Source organism: Rissa tridactyla, chromosome 1 (genome assembly GCF_028500815.1).
Source record: "Rissa tridactyla isolate bRisTri1 chromosome 1, bRisTri1.patW.cur.20221130, whole genome shotgun sequence".
Classification (NCBI taxonomy): domain Eukaryota; kingdom Metazoa; phylum Chordata; class Aves; order Charadriiformes; family Laridae; genus Rissa; species Rissa tridactyla.
In genome coordinates, this window is record NC_071466.1 from 194413912 (window position 1) to 194427872 (window position 13961).

Below are 13961 nucleotides of genomic sequence, written 5' to 3' on the forward strand. Positions count from 1 at the left end.
TCTTATCTTTTTTAGCTGTCTTTGTGTGTGAAAAACATCACGCTTTACTTGTTTTTGTTTAATAATTATACTCCCATTTGTTTTTTGCAATTCAGGTAATACATATATGCCCATATACCTGTATTGTCCGTGATTCTCTTTCCCTTCTTTTTGGCATTTTTCCTTCTTCACACCACAGTGGAATGAAGAATTACAAGCTAGGTGAAAATGTCTGATGTGAGGCGACTGTATTTGTACCTTAAAATGCTTGTACAGGTGTCAGTAAATCCTACCATAGGAGCTCTTACCATTATCAAAACCTTCTGTTTTTATTCAAACCTCCATAGAGGACATGATAAATTTCATCTGATAAAATCAGAGACAGTTTGGGTCTCTCTGCTTTCTATTGAGTGGCACATCAGCAGCTTGCAAGTGTATAATTTTCAAATTTGAAACCAATCGATTGGACCCTTTATTCCAAGTACAACCGCAGCTATTGAGTGAACTAGGAAGAAAGGACTACTTTGTAACAACTATTTCTCACTTCTTTATATCCATCTTCCAGTCAGTACTCACCAAACAAGAATAGGAGTCATTCAATCTGTGATCCAAGGTCTGCCTCTGAAGCAGTCTAAAGAGGGAAGCATGGTCAAATTTGCAGGGATTAGCAGAAATAAACTCATCCATGCCGTGTTTCTGACCACGGTCTGTATCTGTTCATACAAAGGAAAAATGTGCAGAACAATACACATGAGTGTGTGTGCAGATTTACGAACACAAGTGTACACACCTTATGTAAGTGTCTGTATATAAACTTTCTTGAAAATATTTTAAAGAAACAAGTTACATAAGTAGATTCTTGCAGGTGAAATTATAGAATATTATTTTTTCATCTGAAAATAATATTATTTTTCTATCATAACAATCTATGGAGTGTAACAGTGAAAAAAAATACAGTTTCTACCTACTGACAGATTAAACAAAACAATTTAAAACAGCTACCTGAAAATACAACGTAGCACATTAAAATAACTCTTAAACCATGGTTTTCTAGTGGAGCTCTTCATATTTTACAATTTACAAAACAATGTTATGAGTAGGAAAAAAATAGGTTCTACAACTTCCTGGTTTTGTGTGGTGCTCTTTCTAATTTTAGTAAATTAACCAAATAAATACCCTTCCCTCCATTGCAAAAAGACAAGGTTTATACACTCATTTCTTCAGATAAGAAAGAGCATCTTTACTGCAGATCAAAGTACCACTCATAGAAATATTCATCATGGCTTGCAGCCTACTTCTCAAATGGCAAACTGGAGCAGAAATGAACACACTGGCTTGAGCTAGGTCATTTCCAGCCTTCTTTTTGTCCTCAGCTTTTAATGAGACAAACCTTAATGTAGTAATGGCAAAGAGCTCCTTCAACCTTCCAGCAAAGAGTAGTGAAAAAGGGAGCAGCATTTTTGTGTAAATACATCGAGAAAACATACCATCCCAAATGGCACTTCAATCAAAGGCCCAAATTTATTGTTCTTCACAGACTGCATCTTTCAACGCCTTTAAACCCCGCGGGTTTATCAAAAGAGAAGCTCTAGCGATTGCTTTCATTAATGCTATGTTTTGTCAAAATCCTCAATGTGAATTATCTATCAAGTATGGACAGAAAAAGCCTTACAGTGCCCAAAAGGACTAGTTATGTATTAGCACATTAGCTGTCTTGGATTCTATAGACTGTACTGGGGTGAACAGTCCTATCAACTTAAAAATTGACTTCCCCTTTCAATAGGGTCTTAGCTCTTTGTTCCTTTAAATTCAGACCTAGGTCTTTTTATATTCGTTACTAGAAAAGTATAGATCTAAGTGTATCCTAAATGCAATTTTGAAAACCTGCATAGTACAAACCTAAAATTTCTAAAGAAAAGGACACAAAAGTTTATTGATTAAACCCAATTATAGAGTCAGGTTCATAATAAAACTCAATATTGATCTGTGGGCATGATGCTAACATAATCAGTCACATTTAGAAATTTAGCCCCAGATCATATTGATCCATGTCAAGTCCAACTTTCAGCTGTATTTGTGGATGGGAGAATTATTTAATTCAAGCTGAAGGATCTGCAGCATCACATCCTGGAAAGATGCAGAAACTAATTCATATCACTTGGCTTTGCATTGTCAAAGCAAGAGTCACATCCATGTGACAGATTTCACCAAGGTGGATGTAGCAAATAAACAGTATGACAATACATCGATGGTGTAAGGTATGAGACCATCATCCCAGAGAAATAGCAGCAGATATTTTTAATGGTTTAAAGATCAGTAGCATATGTGATTACATAGATTAACAATATTTCCATGAGAATTAGACTAGCCTATCATTAATGACAAACTTAGCTCATATTTCTGACATAGGTACATGAAATGCTGTCTGAAATGTTTTTAAATACATGAATTCAAAGATAAAAAACTGATATCAACACAACTACATAACTGAAAGTACTAAACTACAATGTGAAGTTATCTATAGTTTCCAAAATCCACACACAGATAAAAGTTTTCCAAACCCAGTTGGTTTAATGTGTAAGTAACTGGTTTTTACATTTCTTGTAAGGTTTCCTTCTTATACAGATATCTGATTTACTGGGTTATTACTTAAAGTAAGACAGATTACAGACAAGAAATGGTCTCAGGTACAAATTATACACAGCTGAATCTTTCTTACTTTAAGCGGTTTGATTTTTTTCTCTGGTTAACTACGTAAACATAAAAGATTCCTTTTTTAAAAGAAAATCTGTGTAAGTAGACAAATAATTAAGTATTTTGAAATCAGGAGACTGGATGTTGCAAAGGAAACATTCAACATTGTGACAGAGTCATCTAGATGATCACAATGTATAAGGCGACCCACTGAATACAACGTGGCTTGTGAAAGCAGAATCTGCTATTACATAATTTGGGCAAAATAAACAAAAATACAATTTAAAAATATATATACTTCCTAGATCTAATTCTACGGAAAGATCTATGATGGATCACCATCTTTTTAAATGAATAAAACAGGACAAATAACATTGTCAAAAAGTAACAGATCATCTGCCACCAAATATATTCTAACAACAGAAAAACAGTTAAAAACTTACCTTTGCCAGCTGTAGGCAAGCAGAAAATAATAGAAAATTAGATCTAGTGTAATACATTACATTTTATTTTAGTTATGATACACGTAGAAGACAATTGGTAAATCTTTTTGAAACAAAATGGATTTTAAAAAAATATAAGAACTTGATCAAAGATTATGAAGAATTCATAAATGTTATATGTCTGTGATTTAAAAATTATTCAGCAACCTACTTTTAAAAATCACTAAAGTGATTGTATTTTTCTAATTCCTCCACAAATCAGCTTTAGACGTCCTGTTGAAGCTGTATGCAAATGCAAGAGACATAAAGAGTGCTATACTGTGATATACAGTTAGGAAAAAATACAATTCAATTTTATCCTCGACACTTTCTCAATCTTGGGAAATATTGGGAAGATATTCAGGGAGACCTTTGAAGCATAAAATACTTCTGCTTTTTCACAATTATTTCTCTTCCCTTCCTAATGCAATTTGTTTTTCTGCTTTCAAGTTACCTCTAACTCAAACTCATTGTTTTCACTGCTATTTCCATGTTACACTGTCTATTTCAGGTTGTGTATTTATTTCATCTTTTGGAAAATGTTAGCCAAATAAACTATCAATTTTTTTTGGATGAAGGTAGGACAAATATATATATTTTAAAACCACGGTAAAAACTTACAAAAGCTATTGCAGGAGTTTTAACAAATTCTTTGGGTGCTCTTTTAGACAAGACTATTCATTTTGGCAGAGCAGCATCCTGAATATGCCTTTTGCCATCTTTGCAAAAGAATTCCAATTTTAGCCCAGCTGCAAAGCTATAAAAATAATCACAACCTCAGTGACTCCGCAGAGTTGAGTGACTACCAAGAATTCCATGTTTATGGCACATGCTCAAGTGGTTCCTAGTGATAACCAAATCACTAGGCATCTCTGCCCCATTCCAGCCCAGAAGCAAATATATATTTCCTATGCTAGGGTTAACTACAGGAATTGGCCTTGTAAAGTGGTAACCTCCTCCCTTTTGTGGCTCTCAGTGATATCCCTGCTTGAGCCTAAGCATCATAGAAGCAATTTGAACTAATTCAGGCAGGCAGAAAAGAAGAGCAGGTAGAGACAAGAAATCTGGTATTGTAGGGATTAAAAAGATTTAGAGACTGTGAGTAGTAGGGTAAGAACTATGACTCTGATACAGAAGAGGCTGGAACTGGTTGGATGAAGAAGAAGGTGCACAAGCTCTTTGCAAAAGACAGTGGCAAGACACGTATTACATTCCTTCAAGTGCCACTCCATAGAGATAGTGACAGCTTACGTCAGGAACATTTCGACTCCTGATCATTGACCAGGACTCCAAAGTGCTACATGCTTAGAAATACAGGCCAAAGAGACAATCTGTGCCCCCAGAACCTTATCATTTAAATATCAGACAATGAAATAACAGATGGAGAGAAAGTGGCAGAATATGAGAAAGCAGCATGGCCCACATGGCCTGAGCGTCAGGCTGGGGACAGCACACTGATGTACCGCCAGTGTTCTGCTGAAGGACAGATTTGAAGAGGATAGTAGTTAGCTTTTTGCATCTTTCTGAGTAGCATGACTGAGAACATAAAGGTGACTTACTGCCTGCCTAAGGTGGTGGAGGCCAGTGTTAACCTTTTATTTCTAAAAGGGAGATGGGGGTAGTTGGAGGCAAGCAGGAATGGGACATGAAGGGGAATGAGGGAACATGCAGGGAGGGTGGATTTACTCCACTTCTCCGGGTGTCAAAGTGTATGATGGATATCCAACAAACCTGCTGAGAAAACTACGTCAGATGAAAACATATCATTTATTTCTGTTTGTTTCTAAAATATTTAATTAATTGAACATACAGATACAAACACCTCAGAACTATTTTAAAAGAACTGCTTTACCAATTATTTCGAAACTGAGCAATGCCACCATAAGGTTAAGCAGTGGTATTTCTTGTGTGTTATGACACCAGTACCTTAATATCAATCATATTCTGGTTTTCCCACAGAGTCTCTGATGGAGCCAGTTCAAAGACTGAGAGTGACACAAATAACATTTAAAAGAAATCTGAAATCCATAATTTATTCCCATATCATTAAACTATGATAGGGAGAGAAATTTTATAGTGTTTATCATCAGTATATCCAAATAGATTGAAAATGTTAATGTTATATTTTCATGACTAATCCCAAAGCATTTCTTCATTTGGCAAGTTGCCCGCACTTTCTTCTTGATGACACAACACTGACTGCTCCACTCAGGTGATCTGACTGTCTACAAGCTCCCTCTGTGATGCTCTTTTGGTTAGATGGATGTTTCATTTGGAAATGTCTTCAACTTTGCTGTCACTGGACTGATGGCTTGTAATACCAATGTATGGCCAATGTATTTGACTCCCTTTGCTACTCCCTTGCTACTTAATAAACAGGATTTGATGTTTAGTGCATGGGCTCTAAACAGCATTTTTATGACGACTGTTATAATTGGTCTCTGCAAAATCTCAAATTATTTTCCTTTTGTGAGCTCTTTTGATAAGTGACATAATTCCAAAATAGAGATCTGGAAAAATTTACATCTCAGATCAAACGATTGCTAACCTCACTTGGTTTTCCATTATTTGTCTCTCTCCTTTCTTATCTGCAGATATTTTGAAAAAGAGACCATCTCTGAACTCATGGTGGTGTAGGACCAGAATGATCTTTGGCTTTTTGTTGCTTCATTAAGACATGACAATCCCCTCACATGCTGCTGTTACTCCTTCGTTCTGAACTAGTTATTAACAGTGGTCATCACTTCAGCAGCCTTTCAAACTATATGACTAGATCTCTTAACACAGTGCTCATTAAGAAAGGGATCGTCTCCTGCACCTTTATGAGATGAATTTATTTTTAATTGTCCATTTCCATGAAACATTCATTTCCTTGGGAAACTTCTGGCTTTTCTACAATCATGCATCCTTAAATACTCTGTCCTTCACATTACAGCATGCTTGTTCAGCATAGTGGAAGTGAAAAGCAGTCTTTTTCTCTTGATCACTGCTGATGTTAGCCTGTCTTCACTTTTATTTTGGAGCTGCTTAGTACTACAAAAATGCAGTACCAAGTTGCTTTATTCAGAAATGAAGAAATTGGCTAGTATTCATTTTAGAAGCTGGACAAGTACAACAGTAGTTTGATCCAAGTGCCTCGTTGGTAGTATAGAATATCAAGTTTCTTATAAATTACATGAATGATCCTAAAGTGCCGTACAGCACCAACAAGAAGAGACTGCACATTCAGATCAATTAGAGGTTGGCCTTTTGGAGTGCTGCTGCCGTGCACACGCAAGAGCAACATTTCCATTTTCTGCATTTGTGATAATCGCTGTAAAGATCAGTCAGACCCTGGCTGTCTTATTATATTCACGTGCCTAGTTTATTTTCAGGAGTTCCTGATGTGTTTGTTTTGATCCAGCTCTGAGGTGGCTGGATCTTGTTCATGTCATTTTAAGCACTCTTTTGTACAAGGAATTATCTTACGTGGAACAAGGCACCAATAACTGCAAAAAATACGACCTTTTTTATAAAAAAGGAGTCTCTTACTCCTTCCTTTCTACTACTTTCTTTTATACAAAAGGAGTTCGTGGAATCACAGGAGATCACAGGAACAATTCTACCATAGCTTACAAAAACTCTTAAAGAGTTTTGAACTTGAGATTATAGGAAACAGTAGAGGCTGCGAAAAAAAGTGTCATTTATTGTCATTTAAACATATCACTTGATTAAAAATGTTAAATGTTTAGTGGAATGCTTGCACTTTGAGAAGTTGTCATTTTTAGCTAATAATGTAACATTAACTTTGGAAGGTAGAATTTTGTCTACAAGGCAATGGAAAATGGAAATGTTAGTATTTATTACTAGCAAAAAATTAAACTTAATACAGCTAAGTATGTGGCATATTAACCATAATCTGATGTTTTACTTTCTTTAATGACAACTTTCAGTTGCTTTTCATACCTATCAAAAGAATCTGAGGATTGCAGAAGATATTTTACAAACAAAATATATAAAAATGTTGAAACATATCTACTTATGTTGATTTTTCTCTAAATCCTGGAGTTTAAAGACAGTTACATTTTTTAAGCTATTGAAAGGTCTTTTTGTACATTTTATCAGGATGAATGAGTTGCATATCTTTTCTTCCTAGAGGATGAGGAAGACCGGGACAGACCTTCAAGGCTTGAATATTATTAAACGGCATTTGTTTTGCAAAGCCCTAGCTGGTTTTCTGCTTTCTGTATGTGGAGGGGGTGTTGTATGATATACTTTAAAACAATGTGATCTTGCATTGGTTGGAAACGCTTACATGACGTATTAAATGGGAAAAAAGATACATAAAAAAGCACTTAACTAATTTTCTGGTCATAACTGTATTTGCTAATATTAAAAATGTATCACAGTAAAGAAGAAAAAAGTGGAAATGAATTTCACTTAATATATACACTAGCTCTCAAGTACTCGGTGTTATATCTTGATTAAAAATAAAATACTCTTAACTTCATGCAAACATATTTCTAGGGGAAACAAACTGAACTTCTTAGGAAACAATGTATTTAAATCTTGCAAAAGGTCAGCTATAGATTCTTCTTAGGAGTAAAACTGTGCCCCAAGAAAATCAGCACAGTGTATGTAAATGAAGCAGGAGTCTTAGAAAATTATTTAAGGTTATATCTGTAAACTCTAGTTCTTGCAGTTTCTTAAAAGCTGATAAATTTGATTATGCCCATTTATACCTCATGTGCAAAAGACAGAATAATACAATTTTCCACATGTAGGCAGAACTGGAGGTATTACAGAAATCAGTCAAACATTGATTCTTTTAAGACTAAACCTCACAGTAAGTTAAATTTCACAAGTCACTCTATTACAAAGAATTCTATTAATTAATTACAAAATACCAACATTGAAGCATATTAAAATCAAAGGCAAATAATAACTAACCACAGATTTTTGATTTATATACAGTTCAGTCATATCAGCTTGTACAAGTTGATACATAAGCATGACAGAAAAATACATGATATTTTGAGGCTTTTGAGCTTCCCTTAAACTGTCTTTAAAATAAACCTTATTTTTCCTATGGTTTCCACCTAAGAACTGTGGTCACCCTAACTGTCTAAGATAATAGCAAGATGTGTCAATCTTGTTTTTTAATTCTTTACCACTATCAGTAATTTTATCTCTGAAAACGTAATTTCAGTATATCCAAATTCACTATTGTTCTTTGTATCTTTTTCTTTCTATAACTTTCCCTGCTCTGTGGTCAGCATTTTCTAGTTGCTTTTGCTTCCATGTAAACCCTGTGTCCAAGAGCAAAGGCAATTCCTTGGCTACTGCTGACTATGGTCACTTCTTTTGTATTTTCTAACTGATGCACATGAAGTAGAAACATCAGGAGGGGAATACAGTGAACTCCCAGTACCCAGCCCACATCCAGGTAACTGGGAGAAGGGGAGCAGCAGCACTCCTCAGCTGTTGCCCTACCTTTGCTTTTGCAGTGTTACTTACATCCTACAAAATACTTCACCTTAACATGCCCCGTGATGAATAGTTACTTCACCCTTCCAAATTGTTTTAGATTAAAAATTCAACAGATGTTAGTGCTTTTGTGAGATAACACTATATTTTTTTCAATGTTCTTGACAGCCCAGTCAGGATTTAGGTAACTATTACTGAGTTTAACAAGCAAATATTTATTGTCTTCTAATAGCAAAATGATAAAAGATTACAGGATGAATGGAATGCTGTGAGACTGAGTATAGCAGGACTGACGGAGGAGAATGGTTTTGGGTCAACCTGCTATAGACTTCAGACATCAAACCAAGTTAAGTCTAAAACATGTATCTACCTTCTATCATTCTATGGCATATATGATAATGAAGCAGGATTATTGTATACAGTCATATGACATTGTAAAAATTTGATGGCTTTTACAAAAATCCTTGTATTGCACTCAGCCTCCAGAACAACAACAAAAATTAAATCCTATATGCTTCCTACGTGCAGATATCTACATGACAGAACACTTTCATAGAGATTATATGAAAATTTCAAGATATGGTTAATATATGCTATTTACCTTGATTTTCTCTGAAACAATATTTTCTTCAAAGAAAGACGGGGAGAACTTAAACCTGATTATTTTTTGAAACTTTTTAATATTTAGTTTAATATTACACTGAGGGGTGCAAAATCCAGCAGCCAATCTAGTGCCTTTCAACTCACAATGTACTGTCTGCATAGCATTTTTTAGATAACTAATATATAAAATGTATGATAAAGCTGACCTAAATCTATAAAATTCTGAGAATAGATTGATGTTTTTCTATTCATCACTACACTGGCTGGGCTACTGAAAAATATCATGCAAACCACACATCATCTCCATGGTAATATGTGGGTCAACTGTAATGAATATGAAGCTAATTGCCATATTTTCATGGATTATAATAAGAATAATGACCTGCAAGTCAGGATTTCCCTTGCTGGTAATAATAATCTGAGTTAAAGAGCTTCTGGCTAACAACAAACTGCTAGGCACATATCCCTAGTGAATGAGTTCTGCTTAATTAAACTTCATTGAGGAAGCTGTTACATATTTTACCAACTAAAACCAAAACCAAAGCCACAAAAGAAAAAGAAAGCCAACTTACAAAGTGGAGATATGTCTGTGTTGACATTTCCTCCTTTAGGATTCGTCTTTTGAGCTTGACTTGCAGGAATAGGCTTATACGATTGACCTGTGGCTCTGTACATGGCTTGAACCCAGAGTATTCTATCCTGCTCATCGTCACTGGCAAATATCACAGTATCTCCTTCTTTAACAGCATTGAAAAACATTCGACCACCCTGAAGACCTGCAGCAGGAAATAGGAAGGTAATCTTAATCAATACAAGTTACTTCTAAGTCATCATCAATGTTTATCATATTGTTGGTTTTCCTCTGTGTGTGTGTCGGGGTGTGTGTGTGTTAAAACATTTTATAGGTATTTATGACCTAGAAATATCATAAAATCTAGAGCTATAAGGATCAAATGGTAATACATAGAAGTAACATTTAAGTAGAATAAATATAGAAGCCTCAGGAGAACATATTTCCATAATTCCATTTCAGTTCAATTCCAATCTATTTCTTATTCATCTTCTCCGTGTCATATGCTATTTTGCATTTCTCTAACATATCCTCCTTCTCAGCATCATTTTCTTAGCTGGAATTCCCTGTCAACTTTATCTCTTCTTGAACAGAAGCAGCTCCACACCTCTTATCAGTGTTGCTGCTCCTCCCTTGGTCCCTTTTTGTCATTCCAGTGTTTTGTTCTGAAAGTGCATAAGCAGAACAGCACACAACAGTCAACGGGGCTGCGCTGGGGATTTTTTTTACAAGAACACTGTTTTGTCTTTCCAAACACCTTCTGAGCATTCTCTGCATTCTCAATTATTCTAAACATTGAGCCAACGTTTCCAAAGATCAATCTTCAACATCTTAGAAAGAAGCGTCTTAAATTCATAACCCTCCACCGCGTAAGTAGAGGTGAACCATTTTTCTCTACATGTGTAACTTTGATTTCCCTCTGTCATTTTAATACTAACTTGTGCAGATATTCCTGATATCTTCACATTTATTTTTGATTACTCTGAGTAATTTGTCTTTAGCAATAACTGTCATCATTCACCTTCTTTCCTAAATCATTTGTGAATATATTTCACAGTACACTGCCACATGACTCCACCAGCAAAAATAGAGAGAAAAGGGAAAGACTGACTAGAATTCATGTTTTTTTCCTTGTATCATATGTGGCCTTACAATGTTTCAGGCAACCTTCGTGTAAGTTTATTGTTCATTCTTCTTACAACAAGCTTCTTTCTAAAAGCATGATTCTTCACAGCAGAAAATTCTAGTGGAATAATTGCCAAAGAACCTTGGGGTTTTTTTTTGCTGCTAGATGAAAACGAGCAAATTGAATCAGCTGTTTTACACAAACATATCGTACTTCAAAATCATGAAAAGTACCTGTGTGAGGAGCTGTATAATCCACAGTGTATCCTTCGAGTTGCATCAGTTCCTGAGGCTCAGATTTCTTTTCTCTGTAACTGCACATTGCAAATGTGTATTGGCTAACCTGAATAAGAGAGGACATTTTAATTGCTGAATTCCATTCCACAATTGTACAACACATGCGCCACTGTTTAAATTAGCTTTCAGTTGTGCTGAAGAAATAAACCCCATTTTTTTTTCCAGAAATATTTACAGTGTAAAACCGTGTTCTTTACCCTTCCTGACAAAGGAAGGAAAAGCAAAGCCATAAGCACGTATCTCTCTGTTTTCCTGACAGGCAATGTCTTTTCAGCTGTTGCTTTATGAAACATGGAAAGGTAGCAAATTAGGTAAATACTTGGAAAGGAAGGTACTTGGTACCGCGGTAGTGACCAAACTGCATGGTCTCCTGTGTGAGAAAAAAAGTCCTATATTCCAAGAAGCTGGAAGAAAAGGACTTTTATGTATAACAGTACTATTTGCAGAAGGAGTGTCACAATTATCTTGCAACTGTCAAGATGAACACACAATCTGGCCAATTCTAGTTAAAGATGGTAAGTGCCAGAACCTTCAGTGCGATTTTATAGTCTAATTTCTGCATCTTTTGCACCTGTATTCACACTTATCTCCAGGTTGCTTGGCTCACTGGATACAGAACTGTAGGCCAAGCAGCGTTCAGCTGGCATGAACATCAGCTACTTCTCATCAAGTACAATTATTAAAAAAATAATAAAGCAATAAGAAGAGTATCTGTCATCACATGGTTTAAGACTCCCTAGACAGAACAGAAAGCAATAAGGAGAGCTACAGAAAAAGTGATCAGAAAAATAATGAATGTGACAGTTGGGAGAGGAAAAGCAATCACTGAAACAAAACTGAGATGTTCCCAGCCTTAAATGAAGAGTGTGATCAGAAGAAAGAATGTGAATCTGTGGATGCTTGAAACTTAAAGGGAACTAAATTTACTTGGGCCTTTGAAACTGTCATCGCCAAGGACTGTAGGATACCTGCAAACTGAGTTGTTATGAACTATAATATAATTTCTTAGATCTGTAAAATTATGCAAGGATCTAAGGATAGTTAAGGAGCTTGTCTGATAGATGATGGACTGTCTCTATCTCAGTTGCTGACTGCTTGGCCAGCTACTACCTAGGTTCATTGCTCTGGCTACAACTTCAGAAATTATCCTTTTTGAAGCAAAATTTTGACAGCTGATTTCAGCTTCATTCACATATTTGCTGGTGCTGTACCTGCACAACACTCCACCTCCAAGTCCAGTGACTTCAACTGCTATTTGCAAAAGATTTTTGGCACTCTGTAAAGACTGATATATTTGGAAAATAAGGCTAGAAGGTGTGATTATTATCTGCATAATGCTCTAAAAATATTTCATTATTTTAGGTATTTGGGTTTTTTGAAACAGGATTATGACGTGCTATGTATATAGAGCATACGGCGACTGAACGCATGCTCTATATACACAGTGTATACAAGCAAAAAGAACAAGAGTAGCAGCTCTCTGCAAAATTGCCATCAGGCCCCAAAGGCTGAACTGGTGTCTCCAGAACTACAGCAGAAGTCTACAGGTGAAATAAATTAAAGATAGGTATTCCAGTTTAATTAACACATTAGTTAAGTGAAGGAGGTTTTATAGGAGATAAGGATTTGAGAGACACTGTCAGGCAACTAAAACTGAGTGTCATCTTTCCACATCAAATTTAGTATGTTCACTTAAGTGGGCTGTACCAAGGAGACAGAGCTAAATATAAACAAACACTTATAATATAAAATATAAGTAAAGTCCATCACTTTCAAAAGTTCAGATTTTCAGGCTAGAAGGGACTATTACAACCAGCCAGCCTGTCCTCCAGCATGATGTACATGACAGGATATTACCTTGCTGTTTGTGCTTTGAGCCCAGAGTTTTGCTTTCATTTATAGCGCGTATTTTAGAAAATGACTGTATTTTGATTTAAAGGAGTTAAGTTATCCCTGGGCTGGCAGGGCTGGGCCTGGCAGCCAGGGCTCAGCCAGGGGCACTGGGGCAGCCCTAGCCCCAGGCAGGGGACACCTCTCTGGGCACAGGCCGAGGCCTTGCTGGGACATGGGCCTGGCTCAGTGTGGCCCATGGCTGGGCAGGGCAGGGCTGTGGGGAGCTGGAGACTGGCCCTGCCGAGGCTTTGCCGGGGCAGGGGCTGACAGCCCCAGGGGGCTGAAATGGGGTCCTGGGCCGTGGGCAGGGTGGGGAGGCCAGACAGGGACAGTCGGGGCGGTGGTGCCCTGGGGGCCCTGGCACAGGGCTCAGCCCCTGTCCATGTCATCTGTTCTAGGCCCAGCAGCAGTATCGTATCAGCTCTGTTACTGCTCCGTATTTCCCGGTTTATGTTCCCAAGAACTGTTTTGCCTTCATGCCTGAGCATGGAGGGTGCTGTTTGTTAGTCACACACCTCTAAATCCTTTGCTTTTATTTCATAAGAGCTCCCTCCTCTGCTTTTCTTGTAAACGGAACCTGCTGATTTAATTCTTGATACGTGGCACTGCAGTAAAAACGTTTTTCAAATTACTCAATCTTGTTGAATGAAATAACTGGGCAAGCACCCACATCACTCACATTTACGTGTCAACAACTCCATATAACCACATTGTACAGACAAATTCAGCCATCAAAAAGGAAGCTAGCAGGCACTAATTGTGGAAATGCATAGGATGACCAGCTTTTTCCGAATCCTTCAGCTACCTTATGTTTTTGAAGATCAGCTTGTGGAAGAGCTGGGCTATGTGTC

At 36.7% G+C, this 13961-nt stretch overlaps 1 protein-coding gene across 6 annotated transcripts in view; it reads right to left on the reverse strand.

The window, feature by feature from the left end:
• CADPS2 (calcium dependent secretion activator 2) overlaps nucleotides 1-13961 on the reverse strand; it is a 321875-nt gene that overhangs the window by 105372 nt on the left and 202542 nt on the right. For all 6 annotated transcript variants that reach the window (XR_008466879.1, XM_054204611.1, XM_054204601.1 and 3 more), the window contains exons 10-12: nucleotides 11155-11263; nucleotides 9797-10000; nucleotides 556-692 (exon numbers count right to left, since the gene is read on the reverse strand). Coding sequence is in view for 5 of the 6 variants with exons in the window: in XM_054204611.1 (XP_054060586.1) it covers nucleotides 556-692; nucleotides 9797-10000; nucleotides 11155-11263 (450 nt within the window). In the remaining variant the exon portion in view is untranslated. The remainder of the gene's footprint in view (nucleotides 1-555; nucleotides 693-9796; nucleotides 10001-11154; nucleotides 11264-13961) is intronic.